The sequence below is a fragment of the Oenanthe melanoleuca genome, chromosome 5 (genome assembly GCF_029582105.1).
Source record: "Oenanthe melanoleuca isolate GR-GAL-2019-014 chromosome 5, OMel1.0, whole genome shotgun sequence".
Taxonomy (NCBI): domain Eukaryota; kingdom Metazoa; phylum Chordata; class Aves; order Passeriformes; family Muscicapidae; genus Oenanthe; species Oenanthe melanoleuca.
The window spans coordinates 21,745,147-21,763,087 of record NC_079339.1 but is presented as its reverse complement, the minus strand read 5'-3'; the positions used below and the strand labels follow the sequence as shown (position 1 = coordinate 21,763,087).

At 36.6% G+C, this 17,941-nt stretch overlaps 1 protein-coding gene across 2 annotated transcripts in view; it reads right to left on the bottom strand.

Annotated features, from left to right (window-relative positions):
* The window catches only part of EXT2 (exostosin glycosyltransferase 2), a 73,573-nt gene that overhangs the window by 38,053 nt on the left and 17,579 nt on the right, over positions 1 to 17,941 (bottom strand). For both annotated transcript variants that reach the window (XM_056492793.1, XM_056492794.1), the window contains exon 9: positions 1,798 to 1,929. In XM_056492793.1, coding sequence (XP_056348768.1) covers positions 1,798 to 1,929 — 132 coding nt within the window. The remainder of the gene's footprint in view (positions 1 to 1,797; positions 1,930 to 17,941) is intronic.

Here is a 17,941-nt window from a genome sequence, read left to right as displayed (position 1 = left end):
CCTATCAAAACCACGTAACAGGAACAAAAGCATACAGAAGAGCATGGCACTTAATCCCCACTGACCACAACACCACATGGAACAACAAACAGAGCTAAAGGAACTGGCTGCTGAGTTGACTGAATTTGAAAGCAGAATACACATTGCAAGTTCTGGAGGTTAGTTCTGGCCAGTAACATAAGAATTTATGACACTCACAATTTTCATGGTATTAATGTTAACTCACAGGTGCTTATTTTAACAATTAGCTATACCCTAGCCCTGAGACTGACCGGAAATAATTTTCTTTAAAAGCTTCAGTAATGGAGTTTATTTAGAGAAGAATACAGCAATTTTATTGCAAAGAAAAAGGACATTAGTTACTTTGCCTTCTTATCAAACTTAGAGGATAAAGTTGTCATTTTCTGCTACCTCAAATGAATATATGTAAGTCCTTCCAACTCTAATACTTCCCCAGGGTGATGAGAAATTGTAACAGTGCTATGAGTGGATATAAGGCAGGAGCTAGATGAGACAGCCTCAAGCAGATTATTACTGCCCAACAAGCTGACAACTTTGAAACTCTGATTAGTGCATTTATTTAAAAAAAAAAAGTATAAGAGAGAATCCAGGAGATGTTTTTAGGTTCCCTTTAAAGACTGAGTAATCCTTAAAGCATTTTCTTTATTTCACTTAGTGTGTTTAAAGGTGCTTGGTTTTGCCACCGTAATTGTAAGGGTGTTAAGATATTCTAATCCCCTTCTTGTGGAGTACACACTTGTGCAGATTAATTTCTTCCTTAAATACTAACCAGGCCCACATTTCCTCCCCAAGAAATGACAACAGGAGATTATTAATGTCTTTGGCTAGGCAATGGAAACACAACTTCTGAAGCACAGCAATAAGCTCCTAACTCTTCATCAGCAACTGTTCACAGTCGGTTAGTCTGAAGAGTTTGAAGTAAAACACACTTACCTCCCTACCCAGTACTCCTACCCAGCTTTCTTTCCTTTCTCTAAACAATCATAAAGCAAGATAGTTAACAAGTTTGGTTTTATTAGTAAAACAAAACTATTTTTTCTATTTTGACACAGAGAAAATTAACTGATTATGAGTGAAAATCATCTACAGGTTTTTATATAGTAAAAAATCAGAACCAGCTGCTTGGTGCAGGAGGTTAATTAATACTGCACTGTTTTTTCTTAACAGAAGTGAGTTCAACCACTGAAACTTTAAATTAAACCAAAAACAGACCAAAAAAAAAAAAAAAAAAAAAAAAAAAAAAGGTGAAACTTTGATCATCAGTTTTTGTATAAGATAAATTGTTAAGAAATAACATGGAGAAAACTGTAGGCATTAGAATAATTAGCTTTCTCAATGGAACTATATGAAAGATCCCAGCAGATTTTTTGAGATCTTCAGGATTTCCACTATTTTCTCTGCAGTCATACAGACTGTGTCCAAATATATACAGTGCTCCAAACTCTCCCTGAATTAAACAGAAATAAAGTGTGTGTGTGTGTATCAAGGAAAAATAAATAAATAAAAATATAAACAAGGAAGCAATTTAATGTGTGCAATAGCAAAAGTTTAAATTTCTCATCTTAATGCCAGGACATAAAAAGAACTGCTAATTATTTTTTGCCAGTGGTCATGAAATATATTAGCTTCATCTGTGCAAGTCAGCAGCACAACACATACACAGACAAACTCAGAAGCAGAATTACTACTAAGTTTCATAGCCCATACCTTTTATACAAGAAAACAAAAACAAAAACCATAATTTGTTTTACAAGTAAATTGAATTAATTTACTTACCACAGCTGGGGGATCATTCCATTCCTCATAAGAAATGGCAGCATATGGGTAAATTCTGTCATTGATAATCTGAAGAGTAGCGAGAGCAATTGCTTTCATCGATCGAAAATATGCTTCCCAGAACCACCTTGCCTGTAAAGAGAATAAAATTCACTCTCATATTGTACAGATCCAGTGCTTAATAGTCAATTTTGGCTTGCCATTCACAATCTGTTCCATGCAGCCTACATGTCAGGTGGAAATTAAATTAGGAGTCATATTTATTGTAGATAGAGTATTTCCATAAAGCCTGAAGGCTTCAAACAACTCCACCCCTTAAAAGGACTCGCAGCCAATAAAATACAAAAGAAGGAGCAGCATTATTTTGCAAGTGGTTAAACAGAATGAAAATATTTGAAGGAATCAAGTATTTTCATACTTTTATCATATGTTTTTCCTCCTGAAAAATGCCAAAAGCAGCTTGACCATGGAACAAAATAAATTACTGTTATACTGCATTTTTTCTAAGGCAAAGGAATCTATAGCACAGTTAAACAGTCAAATAAAAACATTCTGTTTGAAAGGCAGAACTTAGAAGTCACTTTTTAACATCAGTATTAGAGACACTTGATCAGATAGAGAATTTCAGCAGCCATGTGCCCTACCAGACTAACAGCTTCCCAAGTCTTCCAGGAAGCCTATTACTATTTTTACAAGTAAATTATTATGATTTTCACATAAAAGTACATGCACATGCCAATATATTACAATAGTTAATCTAGGCTAATTTCTAGCACAGCGTAAAACTGCTGAAAAGAAGCATGAGATTGTTATATACAGGTGCCCTGAATTTCACAGATGAGTTACTCTAAAACTAAGGTCCTGTACAAGTTCTCATCCTGTCCCAGTTTCTGTGTAAGACAGAAATTATAGAAGAAAATCAGGGGTTTGGAAATGAAAATGCTGACTTATGTGACTCTCTGTTAAGAGATATAAATATACTTTTTCAATCCCTAGAACTATCAAATGATTTTGTAGGTCGCCATCCAACTCAAAAGGAAATATATTTAACCAAACCATGTAGTTCAAGAATTCTGGCCCAAAAGATACAATTTTTTACAATCTTACTTTTCTTTGGGAAACTGCAGCACCTTGAACTCTACAGAAATTAATTTCATTTGTAAACTCCCTATGGTTAATTACCAATTATAAGATGTGTTTGTATCTAGGAGGTAGAACAATTAAAACAAATGCATTTTTTCATTAGTTGGAACCTTTAGAAGTTTTCAGAGTCAGAACACAGCTGAGGACAATACACAAACTTGGGCAAGTGCTATTTTACTCTTGCTACAGAATTCTTCAATAGCAAAAAGGCTCTACAGACAAGCCAGTTTTAATAACATGCTATGAAAATATTAAATAATATTATTTACCTTATTTAGTTACTGTATTATTTACCTTATTTAATTACTGAAGGAATACCAAGTTTCTGGAGCTACAGATCTTAGGATGAACCAAAAATAACTCTTGTTTATCTGTTGTTGACAAATGCCAACAGATCTCACTCTGCAGTCAGTACTTTTTGACAGAAGACACACAGTGATTCCAGCATATACACTTCCTTTTGGATACTCCTAGGCTAAATAACAGCATAGAGGAAAGATTATAAGCACAGACTTGGATATATTCATGCTTATGCTACCCTGTACTTTACTCTGAGTTTAAGCTATGGGGTTTAGAACTGCAGACTTGTTGCCGAATCACCAGCCCTAAAATTCTACTCTGTGAGCAAAAAAGAAAAAAAAAAAAACTCTAAAACAGATTCTGCAGAATATTTCTGTAAATATTTAAGATGAAAAAAATCCATGTTACAATTCAAAAAGCAAACTAGGAGAGAGATCAGTGCTCTCTAAAGCACTACCTTCACTGTGCAAACAGCCGTAACTCTATTTCAGGCTGTTTCAAAATTTTCCTACAGGGAGTGATAGCTGTGTCCAAAATGACACTACACTGGAGCTTGTCATCCAGAGGGAGTGCAAAGTGTCTTCAGTTTAGAAGGGAATCACTTCCCTTCTCCTTATTTCTCTTCCTGATAGGACTTAACAGCTGGATAACAGGCTGATTACCAAGAACATGGAACAAAATTACTACCACATTCAAGTGCAAAAGCAGAAGAATTATATAAATGGGTAAGAATAAGTAAAAAGACACTAAATAAAGCAAACACCACATGCTAAGCAAAAGCATTAGTATTTCTTTCTCTGTGTCCTATCCCTTAAGAAAAATATATTCTCAGACACCAAACTAGCTAAAAAGAAAACCAGAAGCAGATTAAGAATTAAAATGGACCAAAACAGCTAACTTACCTGTTCAAGTATAAGGATTCTAAAAAGGATTCTAAATTTTATTTTAATGCTAGACAACAGTTTAAAACAATTGCTGTATACAGCACTAAGGGGGAAGGAGAAACTAATGCAGCCTTTTAGCATATAACTTTATAAGCAATTAAGTAACTATTATAGCGTGAAATACAGGATTAGCTATTCCATCGTTATTAAATGACAGCATTCCTATCATGTTCTAAGATTGTTTATTAATACCATAATATCTCTTATTATCTAGCTTCACAAAAATCAAAGATGGTTTTCTTCCTTCGGCAAAATGGAAGGATCTGATCTAGCTGCTCTTTGCTTAAGGAATGCTTGTAATGTCAGGGAAGATTACACCTTTATACCAGAAGCAAATCTGGAGAAGAGGGCAGAGGGAATTTATGTTTTATAGACTAATATTTATGTAATTAATTTTTTCTAAAGAGCCATAAAATGTTCCCACAGTTGGTTGTAATATTTTTGGAGTTGTGTTTCTTTAAGGCAGAACTCAAAACCTTCTAAGGGGATTTGAAGTCCCCAAACAGATGTTTCAGGGTCTCATTACTTCCTCCCCACCTTGTTTGCTTTTATAAAGCAGAACTGATTAACATGGCTTGCTAGTGTCTGCTGCTCTGCATGCTGAGTTACTAAATATTTTGGGAAAGTTTTCTGTTGGGAAGATGTATGTTGATTCCATTTGAAAGGTATTTTCTGCTCTGTGAGGTTGAAAATCTTATGTTGGAATGTAAGAAACAGAGGGGATAGAAAATCCATGAACACATTTGTGATACAGGAAAAAGTAACAATAAAAGAAAAAGGTTTCTGTTCCAGACTCCTATGCCAACTTATTATTCTTACATAGCTTTCCTGAGCTCTCTGTTTCTCTTTTCCACATCTATGAATCCAGAAAACTCAAGAATAACTTTAAGACACTGAGCAATGTTTTCATGGTGTGGTAATCATAATACACTAATTACAGCTACCTGAACACCTTTCAGGATCTTGAAATAAACAATCCTTAAGTCCAGACCTTGGCTTTCACACAGCATTGATTATACACAAACTACAACTATGATAAAGTCAGACTTCTCCTTTCAACTTGAACTGAAATCAGCTTCTAGTACTCTAGAAGCCTGCTTGATGAGGTTTCAAGATTTTTCTAAGGAAACACACTATGTAGACCACAGACTTGTAGAAAAAGCTAACTTTGTATATTCCTAAATATTGCTTAGGCTATGGGTAACCTAGGTAGTTAACAGAAATCAAACATCTACTTTGTATGACTGCCAAGACAACACAGAACAATGTACATTAACTTGTATGGCTTAAAAAGAATTGAAAACAGAAAGAAATAAAATTTCTCTTCTCCTTCTGAATTTCTGGATAAATAGAAAATCTCGGATAGATCCAAAATGAAAGACAGAAAACATTAGTTTTGGAAACAGTTTTACCAATGCTTTGAACAGTCAAATCTAGCATACTGTATGACTTGACTGACAATGAGAAATACATTATATTATTGGGTTGCTCAGTGGATTGGAATTGACTGGAAGTTCTCATTACACAATGGATTGCCCGTGAAACTAGTTAAATTGAATTCAATTTCTGCAGTAAATGTAACAAAGCCATGACAAATTCATTATGGAAGACAAAGACTGAAGGAATCGGAGACCAAATTCCCTCCTCTCGCCAAGCAGTGAGTTCTGCAGACCAAGTTCACAAACATGGGCATGCCAGTAAGTAGCTCTGAGCAGCTTCCTTTCTTCCTTCCTCCTGTCCTACTTTCAACTGTTGCATCCTCATTAGATCAGCCATGAAAACACATCACTTTCTGTAAATGCCTAAATTTCTTATAACGTAGTGTTATCAATTTATCTCTACAAATACACATGAACACCTTGAGAAACACTAGCAATATCTGTAAGACATGTTCCTTAAATCAAATAAGCGTTCAACTCAAAAGTTCAATTCCACTTGTTTTCAGTTCTAGGGTTTAGTTCAATCAGACTACAAAGAAACTAAGCTGCAATACTCAGTACATACCAGCACAGGCAAGAGCTTGGGAAGGGAGCATTTGCACTTATTTTCATACCACACAACAGGCAGCAGCATGCAGCAACAGGGCAGCCTACTCATAGAAAGTAACATTTATTTAGGTAAGGTGTTATTTTCCTCAGAAATAAACACACTTGGGGGCCTAGCATCTCTTTATAAGCTCTTTACAAGCCAACATAGCATCAGGTTACAGAGTCCATTCATTTAATGTTTATAAATTCTAGTGTTAATGCCACTAATGGTGCTCTGGTGCAGAGTGCAAGACAGATCAATGCAAATCTTTTGATTGGTTTGTGAAAAAAAACCAACACTGGGCATAAGGCAAGGAAAGGACTCCCTTCTGTAACATCTAGATCAAGGGGAAAACAGTCCATGGAAGGAACTTGCTAGCCTTCTGTGTTTTCACAGCCCATGATTTGGTGGGAGTTCGTAAAAGTAGCAAGAGGGGAAAAAAAGAAAATTCGCAAAAGAGTAGTAAAATTTAACTGCCCATAAACCACCACTTTTCTCAACTTTTAGGTCAGGCGCCATGATGCTGTGAGATTCTGCCCCACTGCAGCAGTTCAGTGTTTCCAAAATGCCTTGAAAGGGTTTACAAGGCCTTGAAATACAAACCATTTTCACACCGTCTATGGTGACTCTGCTTAAATGCTTTCCCTTCTTAATGGCTGTTAGTGTTCCTGGTTTTTACTCCCAGCTGGATTAGAGAAGTCTATCCAAGCAAAAGAGTGTGGCCTACCTGAGGCAACAGCACTGGCCTGGAAACTTGGTGATCTTACTTTTAATCCTGGTTCTGATACTTATTTACAAGATTTCTTGTTTCTACTTCAGCCTCTCAGCAGTATGTGTAAAATTGACCTCAAAGAGATGTTGTAAGATTTAACCTTTCTAAACCTTTCAAATTTTGGGATGGATAGAAGAATAGGGGAAAAAACCCAATAACTTTATCTTTTTATTTGTAAATAGAAACTTAAAACTAATAAAATATTTAGCTAAGTAATTGAAATAACTGACTGCAGTAATCCTTTGCTAAAATGTGTACCTTCAACAGAGATACAAAAGATATTATAGTAAATATCTACAGCTCAGCTGTGCATCTGACACCTCTGGACATGGAAGTGCATCCACAAAGACCTGCTAAAGGTATATGCCATACTGTAATATAATCAAACATTTTCTAAGTTACTGAGACATAGCACATTATTCCCCACCAAGTACACTAATGAGATTGGTCCCAGGCACCCTCCCCTCCCCCCAAACTATTTACATTGGGTAGTAGGATTAAATGGGCTACTGAGGTTCCAGATAAATTGAATTTTTGTATGTTTGCCCTATACTCAAGATGCCTATGAATATAGCTGATGTTATACGACAGATAGCAAACCTCAGCTCTCAAGAGCCCTACTGAGCTCCCCTGAAAAACGGGAATGAAGAGAAGGTAAGTTACTCTTTTGGAGCAATATGCATTTTAGAAAAATTTTCCCAAGATAAATTTTGGCCTTATAGCCACAAGTTCCCACATTTTTCTGTTTATAAATTGTAATCTGCACTCTCTTTCTGTACTGTTTTATTGTTCCTACATCTGGTTCCCTGTTCCAACAGCTTCCTTGCTGATTACACAAACTACTTTTAGTATGCAGTTCTCCAGCAAAGATGATATCAGTTTGTATTCGCTAAAACCAGTGATATGTTTAGGTTTATTACACAGGCTTACAAGAAAGCCTCAGAAGTCTATATTATTAAGAATTAAACAGTATTTTGTTGCTTCTAGAAAATGGTAAGAATTTGGGATTAAAAAAAATGCTTGATTGATTTTGGACCCTTGATGATAGCAATCACATTCTACATAACTAAGGCTGGCTGGCTCATTCTCTCTGTAATCTGGGTTATTCAGACAGAAATTTGGACTTCTGGTACTTTAAAATACCTTCTGAAAAATCCATTCTTCTCTTAGTAAGGGAGCATGAGAGGATAAAATAAGTGACTAGCTGTGGGTCATGGTCCTTCTTCTCCTTAAAGCTCTGATTTCAATAGTGACCTGAAGTAGTCTCATTTACCCAGAGAGGCATGAAAATTTGAAATGCAAACCTAGGCTACACAAATCTACACAAATGTAGGTCACATTTTCGAAAACAACTCATGTGTTTCAGCCTATGAATAACAGTAAGAGAGCTGTGATCTGAAAAGTTTTCACTTTTGGGGTGCCAGTACAATTACCTGAAACTGGAGGTAAACTCTTTAGAAATTGCATTCTGAAAGTAAAAATTAGTTTCTTGTCCCCATACATGGATTATGGAGGAATTTTAAAAGCTAATCCATTAAATCAATAAAATATGGGCAAAATCATGCCAACTTGCCTAAAACTGAAAAGTTTTCTGATTTTCATGTTTAATAGAATATCAGATGAAAAGCATCTTTCAAACTCAACCTAAACCGGCTGTGTTGTATCTGTTTCTCACTGCAAACCCATCCAAGAAAAGCAGTAGTGCAAGACAGTATATAAAGTGTGCTCAGAGTATCAGCATGTCACCTCTAAAGCTAAAAAATAGAGGTAAGCAAGGAATTGAAGTTTTGGAGGCCCATGATAACTTCAGATAACCCCGATGCTGAATTATGGATTAGTCTTTATCTAAACCTCAAACCAGAAGTTCCTCTGCAAGGGAAAAAAGAGGAATGAGCAGTAGAATAATGCAGGGCACACACTGTTGTTTCCAGTTAACTAAGGTTTGTTTCTACTGTAATCTGACATCATTCTTTCAATACTATTTCTGAACTTTCATTCCATGTTTCTGAGTTATGCACAATTCTCAAGTAAAGCTTCAAAAATACTCAATTTGTCCATTTAACTTACACAAATTATATGAGTGCCTATAGAGGAATATTCCTTAATTATAAGACACTTCAGCAGTATGAGCAAACAAAACAATAATTTGTATCATTACAGTCAAATATTTTAAGAAAGAGATTCTAGACAGACATTTCATGGTGCTGGTTTTTATTGCAATTCAACTTCAAAAAGAATCTCTTCCAAAGTGAAGCAGTAAGTGGATTTAATCCTTTGGCTCAATATTCTCTGCTGCAGTAATTTCAGCTATGAAACATGCACATTTGCCTCCTTCAGATACAACAGAGAGTGAAAACTGAATCCTTCCATTATCCAAATTTCTTTTTTTCCTTTTTCTTTTTGAAGCTGCCAATTCATAAGGGGACGGAGGTCAGAGTTCGAAATGCTAATCTTACCCTTCAGATACCAGCCACTTGGGAATCACTCACTTCTACTTACTCTCAGTTTTATTGCTGGAGACTACTTGCTGACTCTTAAAAGAGTTAAAAGAAAATGTTAGTGCAAGCTCAGATATTAAAATTAAGCTTCTTGCACTGCAGCCTTCCTCAGATTCTCATCTTTGGTGCCTTGAAAGGAATCATGTCAATTGTGGTAATTCATACATACAACATATACTGTGCATATATAAGAATGGTTCTTAGAAGCTTATCTGTTAAAGTTAGCATTTTCACTCTTTCTTCCTCACTTTCACATAACTTTGGGAGTTTGAGGGGTTTTTTGATTAGTTTTTGGGGAGATTTTTCTGCTTTGGTGTTTCTAAGGTTTTCATCTCATGAAGAGTCATCTTCTGCTTAAATACATGACACAAAACAAGGTATTTTCAAGAAAAGTTCTCATTCTCTCTCATTAGATGGCAACTTTTTATATAGTTCTTAAATCCTGTGTTATCTTTACCCTTAAAATACAGATTTCCGCTACTCCTTTTCCTAATTATAGCAACCTAATTCTAAAAATAGCAAGAACATAAGACTTGAATAGATAAAAATATCACTTAGCACTGGTGTTCTCCCCTCCCTCCATATATTTCTGCACCTCAAACTTGCTTCTTTGATTAATGAGAATGTCAACTTAGCAACTCTGTTGCAGAAGGCAACATTGCACCAGCCAGGAAACCTGACTTACTGTCCTGGCACCCTACAAATCCATGGTCAAAATACTTCTCAGTTATGGAGTCAACAAACAGATACCAGCACTATGAGCAGCAAGGAACCCACCCCATTCTCAGCTGTGGCTGGGAATACTGTTGTAAAGTATGGAGACAGAGTCAGCAAAGAAAGCAGGAGGAGGAAACAACAAAATGAGAGGAAGAAATAACAAAACCCAAAAAGACCCACAATCAAACAAAACCTGAAAGTTTCATGCAGTATTTACAGCTTTAAAAACATGTGATATAAAAAAATTACTATCATTTTCTCAGTCCCCTTTGCTCCCAAAGAGCTTTCAGTTTGTCTTCCTATTTACAAGCAAATGGCATGTGTTGGCACCACAGAAATAACACGGCTGAAAAAGAGAAATAGATATTAGTCTAGCTTCCAGACAAGCCATTACATCTACATAGTCATCAATAATGATATAAAGACACAAAAACCAGCCCACTCTCTTCTCTTCAGTTTCAAGGAGTTTGCAAGGCTCTCTAATTACTCCAAGAGTAGTCAAAAATACTTGTACCTGTATCATCCTTATTATGATATTATCTACACACTCAACCTAAAACCTGACCTACAGTCAGTACAGAGATAGAATTGTGCCATCACTGATTCAACAGCAGTCTGAAAAATAACAGAAAACAAATATATGTATGCAATTGCAGGGAACATTCAACTACTGCATGGCCAAAAGTTGGGGAGTGGGAAGATGTTTTATCCACATTTCTTGACAAGTGATGGACAGCTCCTGAAACTGAAAGCAATAGGTTTCTAGTCCTAGGGGTATTGCCTTCAAATATGTCTATGTTCTCAGGGTAGATCAGTTTTCCCTGCTGCAGGCATCCTGCTGAGAGGTGAGGTCCCAAGCAAAACACAGGAATCTGACTGCAAGTCTTTGAGGTGGCAGGAGCCAAGGGAGGTTCAAAGACAAGGCTGGCTGGTGGGCAGCACCTCTGAGTACTGCAGAGGTTAGAGGTTAGTAAAGCAGGAGCCACTGGCCAATAAAACAGTGTTTGGAGAGCCCACCCTATAGATAAATTGGGGATCTGTTTACACCTTTCCCAGCTTTCTGTGTTACACACACTGATGCTTCCCACTGTGATCTTGTCCTGTGTCCACCAGTATCTCCCTTCCTCGGCAGCTGCCCTGCTCTCTGCTGGTTGGCTTCATAACATAGCTAAAGGATGCTTGGAAACTTTTAATCAGCATCCAGCATCAAAAATAAATAAATAAAAGCACAACTGCTTTTATTTGTGTCAACTGCTGCAATAAGATCTGGCTTGTTTGAGATTTCCCATGACTGCTGTACTAATGCTGGGAGAATAGAAGCTTAAATTCCCTTGATTAGAGAAGCTAAACACAAAGCAAGCCCAGTGCCAATCACACACATGAAAGGACAGCTTTTTGAAGGAAGAAAAAAAAATCTAGGTAAGGTTACCACCATATTATAGCTGTCAAAAATCAGCACATACCTCAATTTCAGAGCTTAAGCTCAATACCAGGAAGAACTTGCCCTTTTGATGAAGGCATGTTTTGCTGTTTCCTGTAAGCTATACAGCTCTGTTTTATATAAGCACAAACATAATACACATACCTCCATACACACAGTTCTCAACATTGGACAACTTTAACCACAGACATTACTGCCAGCATTGCTCAAATACAGATATATCTTACTGACTTCTCTGAGGATAAAAGCTGAAGGACTGGCAGTCATAAGGTTTTTTCCATATCTACTGGAAAAATTCCATTTAGGACATGGTGCTGCTTTTTTTTCTTCCACATCTTAAAAATAACTGAACTTAGCTCGAGCTATATAAAAATACCTCATCCTTCATGGCTCAAACTGCCCATGGCTGTATGGCTATCTGATGAAATGGGGAAGGTGAATATTAACTGCTGGTTGTGATAATACTATGTGGCAGTCACACTACAATGAAACAGGATTGAAAATAAATTCACATGAAAAAAAAAATATTGATAGACATCAACAAGAGTTATCTATTTCTTCTTGGTAAACATCTGGAATAGCATGCTATCCTTTACCGTATGAAGCCAAGCTTCTATCCATGATTCCCTACTCCAACATTAACACCCTGGAACATGCATACCCTCTACAATCCTTCTGCACATAGCATCTCCATGGAATTAAGTCACCAGGCAACTAATGCTAATGCCAGGTGCCACTTTAATTTCTAAAGAGCATTCAAAACTGTTGCAAATGAAAAAAAAAAAAAAAAAAAAAAAAGGAAGAAGCCCAACCCCAGACACAAATCACACCATTTGAAAGCCAAGGGGCACTACAGCATATTCCTAAACCAGTCCACTATTCAGTTTATAAAAAGGACACATAATTTTCCTACCTCCAGGCATCTAAGAAACTATTCAATATGCATAATTTACAGACAAAGATTAAAGGAAAAGCTGGCTAAAGATTATCTGGCAGCAAATTGTTTCTATAGAATATGTAAGACCTTTCTAATTTAAAAGCCAGATGTTCCTACTGTCTTGTAAGATACATTTGATATAGTCATTAAAACAAGATCTAGTTTTCTAAATTCCATTATTAATATTATGATTTGACCTTGTGCAAGTTATTTACATATCCATCTACTAATCAGTAAAATGGATACAAGACCAAGGTGTATTTACTACTCTATTTAATATACTCACATACAAATTACTACAGCAATGCAGTGTATTTTTGCTGTATAGATAAATGCTAAAGTTGTAATACTTTCAAAAATTAAAGGGGGTAAACAAAGCAAGCAGATTTGATAATGAATGTGATGTACAGCAGCAGAGGCAACATACAGGGCAACAAAGAAAGAGTGCAACACCAGGAGATATGCTTAATCATCCATTTGTCTGCAGCTAACTGCTCCATGTGCATGACAGAATATTTTCAAATATTCTTTCTAAAAGTACATGCCTTTCCAATTTCTGAATCATCTGGCTTATCTGTAGTCTATCCAAGTTGTGTATAGCAATCTGCAAAGGGTAAGTACCAAAAATCCACTGTGCAACAAGATACAGACTCTTAAGATACAGACTCTTAAAGTCTAATCTGAAAAACAAAAAAAAATTGTCATAGAACAGCATAATTTTCCTCTTACAGTTAAGTTTAACCTTTTACTGCTTAGAAGCTGCCAATGTAGATACAAAAGCAGCCCAAATGTATCCTAGAAATTTATACATGAAGGTGCTGATTGGCACAAATTTCAGAGCTCTTTCTCAGAGATGCCACGAAGACAGTTTTCTTCATTCTGAAAAACAAGACAGGACAGGCAAGAAGAAAAAAAAAAAATCTAGGATAAGGATAGTCTCTGCAACAACTGAAGAGAGAGGGGAGCAATGAAAGTCTCATATATAAATGCCAAGGATTCTACAACTCCCATGGTGATCCTGGCAGTAAGCCAGGAATAAGTTTTTTCTTTCCTTTGCTGTTTGCAGCAACAAATCTTTCCTCTGGGGGAGGGGTGAGAGGGCTGGAACTAACTTCACTGCATCTGATAAGATGGCAAATTGTCCAGGCCTGACATTTATGGGGGACCCAGAGCTTCACTGAAGCACTCTGGGAGGATTAAAGCAGGGTTAGGCTCTGCAGTCGCACTCCTTAAAACGCTACAAATGGCAGGCAGATGAAAGTTCTCTTAAATTTGATAATGATGATTCTACAGAACCCAGAGACAGAAGCTGTCCCCTGTCACAGAAAGAACTGCAGCTGTAAGTTTAATATTCTCATTAAAAGGACTTGTAAAAGCCTAAGTATGCTCAAAGAGCATCTAATGTCCAGATATTGAAATGAATTTCTGTTTAATTGGTTAACAAGAACTAAATCCCATCTCTTTCATGTAAGCTGCACCACCCACAGGAAAACTCCACCACCCATTTGCTTTAACTCTATCCAAGACCATTTCACTGCAAGAATGGGATGTTTCACACGCTGGCAGTGATTGCCTGGAGCCAGCAGAAAGGCTCATATAGCTGTCAGCAAGCTGATAAGAGTTGAAATTACTCTACAGAGCCCTCTTTAAAGAAGAGCCAAAGAAGCACATTAAATGAAAGGGAGGAGGGTCAGAAAAGCCAGCCACTCATGTTGTTTTAACGTGGCACTAAAACAAGTCATTGATTTATGCCTGTGTCTTCAGCTCTGTTTGACCTGGAGTCTGAACTTCTCTTCAGTTCAGGGCTGAGGCACATGGCATGTGCACAAGAAAAACCACAACAGCTTGTCCAGGTATGCCAACTGTGGGAACAAACATTGCAAACTACATGTTTCCTATCCACTATTGTTTGCACTGAATTTATATCTGTTTTTAGCCTTTAATTGTCCACTCAGGCTAAAAATGAAAGAAGTTGTGATTATCTAAAACTTTAATTAATGCAAAGCAAGAATGGTACACGGCCACTATTTGAAAGGCTTGTGGGGCTCCAGGAAAGTGAATTACACATTCATTCAAAGAAGGAAACTATACATCACTTTCAATAGTCTCCCACTGAAGTGTTTGGCAACCAGTGAAGTCAAGATGCATTTTAAAAACCCCTGATTATCTGACAACGTTATTATACAAGGCAATATAATACTAAAGTCTTTTGTAAACATGAGTCCTGAAGCTGCCAGGTCTGACCAAATGGCCTTCTGTTCCCATATTCTCCCTCTGACAGTGCTCCACAGCAGGTACCTCAGGAACCCCCCTCCCATAGACACAGCAGGCATAAGCCACCACTTCCTCAAAGTACTCTCCAGCTTCCAGAAGTCTGCTATGCAGGAATTTTTAAGCTAGAGAGTATATCTTTGCATTCATCTCTGACAGATTTTCCTCCTCTGGATTTCTTCATTCTGGCTTTTATGTCAATAAAACCCCTTCACTCACACAAAATTATGAAGCAGTGATTCTCACAGACTACCTCTTAGTTCTGTGAGATCATCTCCATTTTTTTAGACCAGATTCCAAATAATAAAAGTACTGTCTGACATCAAATGAAATTGTATTAAACAATGTACAGTCACATCCATTCACTTTTTCATTACCTTCCTATTTTACAGTTCTGTATTATATTCCTGCTTCACCACCAATCATTCATTTTCAAGATGAAGAGTCTTAGGCTATTTAACCAGTCTTCTCTTGAAACTTATGATCACCTTTGTTCTATTATATCATTTTCAAGATGGGAGAACCATAACTACAGACTGCATTCATAGTGCAGACATATAATAGATTTACACAGTGGCATAGTATTTTCCATCTTGTTCTCTATCTCTTTTCTAAAAATTCTTTGTAATTTTTTTAACATAACTGACTATGGAATTTATCCTTTCACATAACTATTTATTACAGCTGTTACGAATTCTTTTCCAAGTGATTGCATGTAGTTAAGAGGCCAAAACTGCCTATGGGAAGGCTGCTTAAAATTGCATGTATACCCCTTTGTATACTGAATTTAATTTATCACTTTATCATTTGGCCTTTTTGTACCTGAATTTCTGTGGCCTAAGGTGTGCCAGTTTCAAATAAAACCTTTGCCAAAGCAGATTATTCATAATGGATAAATGCAAGTGGTTTTCTATGACTGTTAGCTCAAGTTGAAAAGTTTCCCTTAAAAGGCCATGTTATTCTGGGGTGCTTAACTCCTATACAGGTACCTAACTTTATGGAATTTCTTATCTCCAACCTCTCCACTTCTTTATAAGTTTGACTGAAACTGGGTAGCAACAGAAATCAGAAGAGAAATCAGCATGCACATTATATATGATCATACCCATGTTTCCCTAGAAAACCAGCATGAAAAGAAATCCCACACTTAAAAAAATACCAGCTCTTCATCCTTGTGCCATCAGAGCACACACAGTCATCCAGTCTTCCAGAACAGACGTGAATTCAGAAGTTTCATTTCTGGGAGATGGGAAGTGTTACAAAGTCAAAAAGGAACAGGCACATGAAGCCACCTTTTGAAAATAAACTCCTTACCTAAAACCTCTTCAGGGAGAAAGAATACCCAAATAAACAGAAGAATAAGTCTTCTATTCCCATTACATAGTACTTCCATATTCTGGTTCTATGCCTGAATGAGTCTATCCATGTTAAAAGAGTTCTAAGCATGTTGGTATTAAGTGAAGGAAAATATTTACAAGATGCCTATATATTCAGATAAGACAGATTCACCTCACAAAAAGAGGGTGAAAAAAGCACAGCAGCTGAGATACAAGCTGTGGAAAACTTTCACACTAGTTAGAGACATTTATATATCAACTACAGTGCTAAAACATTTTTCCAGAAACTAACAGGCTTTCAGAGCAAAACCCAAAACTGTTGCAAGGGAAACTATACAGGGCATGAGACAAGAAGATACCAGCAAAGTTTTGTTTTGCTTTTTTTTTACCTATTTCACTCTGCAGGAGCAAGACAAAATTTCAATTTTCACTCTCTATCATAGAGGCCCATTACATCTACTTCTTCCCCTCCACCTCCAGAACTTTGCTATTACCTGGATGCTGGTTAGAGGTGCAGATAAAATGAAAACATAAGGATGCAGCATCAAATCTGAGCAGCTAAGCTGCTTATCAACTTGCCTCTGGGCACTTCTACCAGTGTTTCAGACTCCATATGGAACTATTTGTGAGAGGGGGATGGTTCAAGGAAGCTTCAAAGAAAATTAGAATGACAACATTACTGTAGAAAACAGACAAGACAGCAATCCCAGAGACACATAAGTTTTATCCAGACTGCTATTAATTTTAGCAGCTCAATCAGCAGAGGCTGGTTTTGATGGTCAAAATGTGGCAGTTTATAAGAGCTATTGTACTTGAGAATCTGGTTTTCAGGGACATAGGCTGTACATGCAGTATTGAAAAAACGTTGCAATTTTTTTGCAACTGTGTAGACTAGGCTACAAGCACAGAAACTATTCCCTTTTGTGAGGACAGACAGGAAACTGGACTGGGAATATCTGGGAGCAAACTGTTCTGCAAGTGTGAAGAATAAAGGCATAAGTTAATATAGCTGATCTCAAGAGATCTCAGTGCAATCAGGTATGATGTAGGACAGTAGAATTAATTTTGATTTCCCACACTCAAGCTCTGCTCAAATCAATGACTCTCCTTCCCAGTTTATACCATGTACTGTCAGACAAAAAACTGAGCAAAATAAAATTGTGCTGTAGGAAATCACAGTTCAGGGCATACCAGCCACAGATCCTAGCAGATGATGTCTCCAAAACTAAAACTCCTGTATTTTATCCTCATCATGACAGTGTTATGTGATGTCCATGATAGCTGTACAAACTGGCAAAAAACACTTTCGAATACAAGTTCCTATATAACTTAAATGGAATGACTTCTCTCTACAAGATGTCCTCTCTTCCCCAGCTGATGTATAGCTAGAAGTATCTCCAGAAAAGAAGAAAAAAAAATACTCACAGAGAAAATTTTACTCATTAAAAGCAGACAACCTATTTAAATTTGAAAAAAAATAAATACAGGTATATGTAAATATATGCTTATATGTTTATGTCTACATTTTAACCTTGATGTATGATCTTCAGAGAATCTCCTGTGATGAAATACTGCAAAAAAGTACAAAATAATCAACAAAGAAAACTGGCAAGTAAACATTTACAGTAATATTTGTTTTAATTGTGATGTTTTCCAAATAAGGATAAGAATTATATCATAAGAAAAATCATTGAAACCAATGCAGTCAGGCAGCAAGGCTCCAATCCCACAAAGGTTATCAGACCCAAAAAGTCTG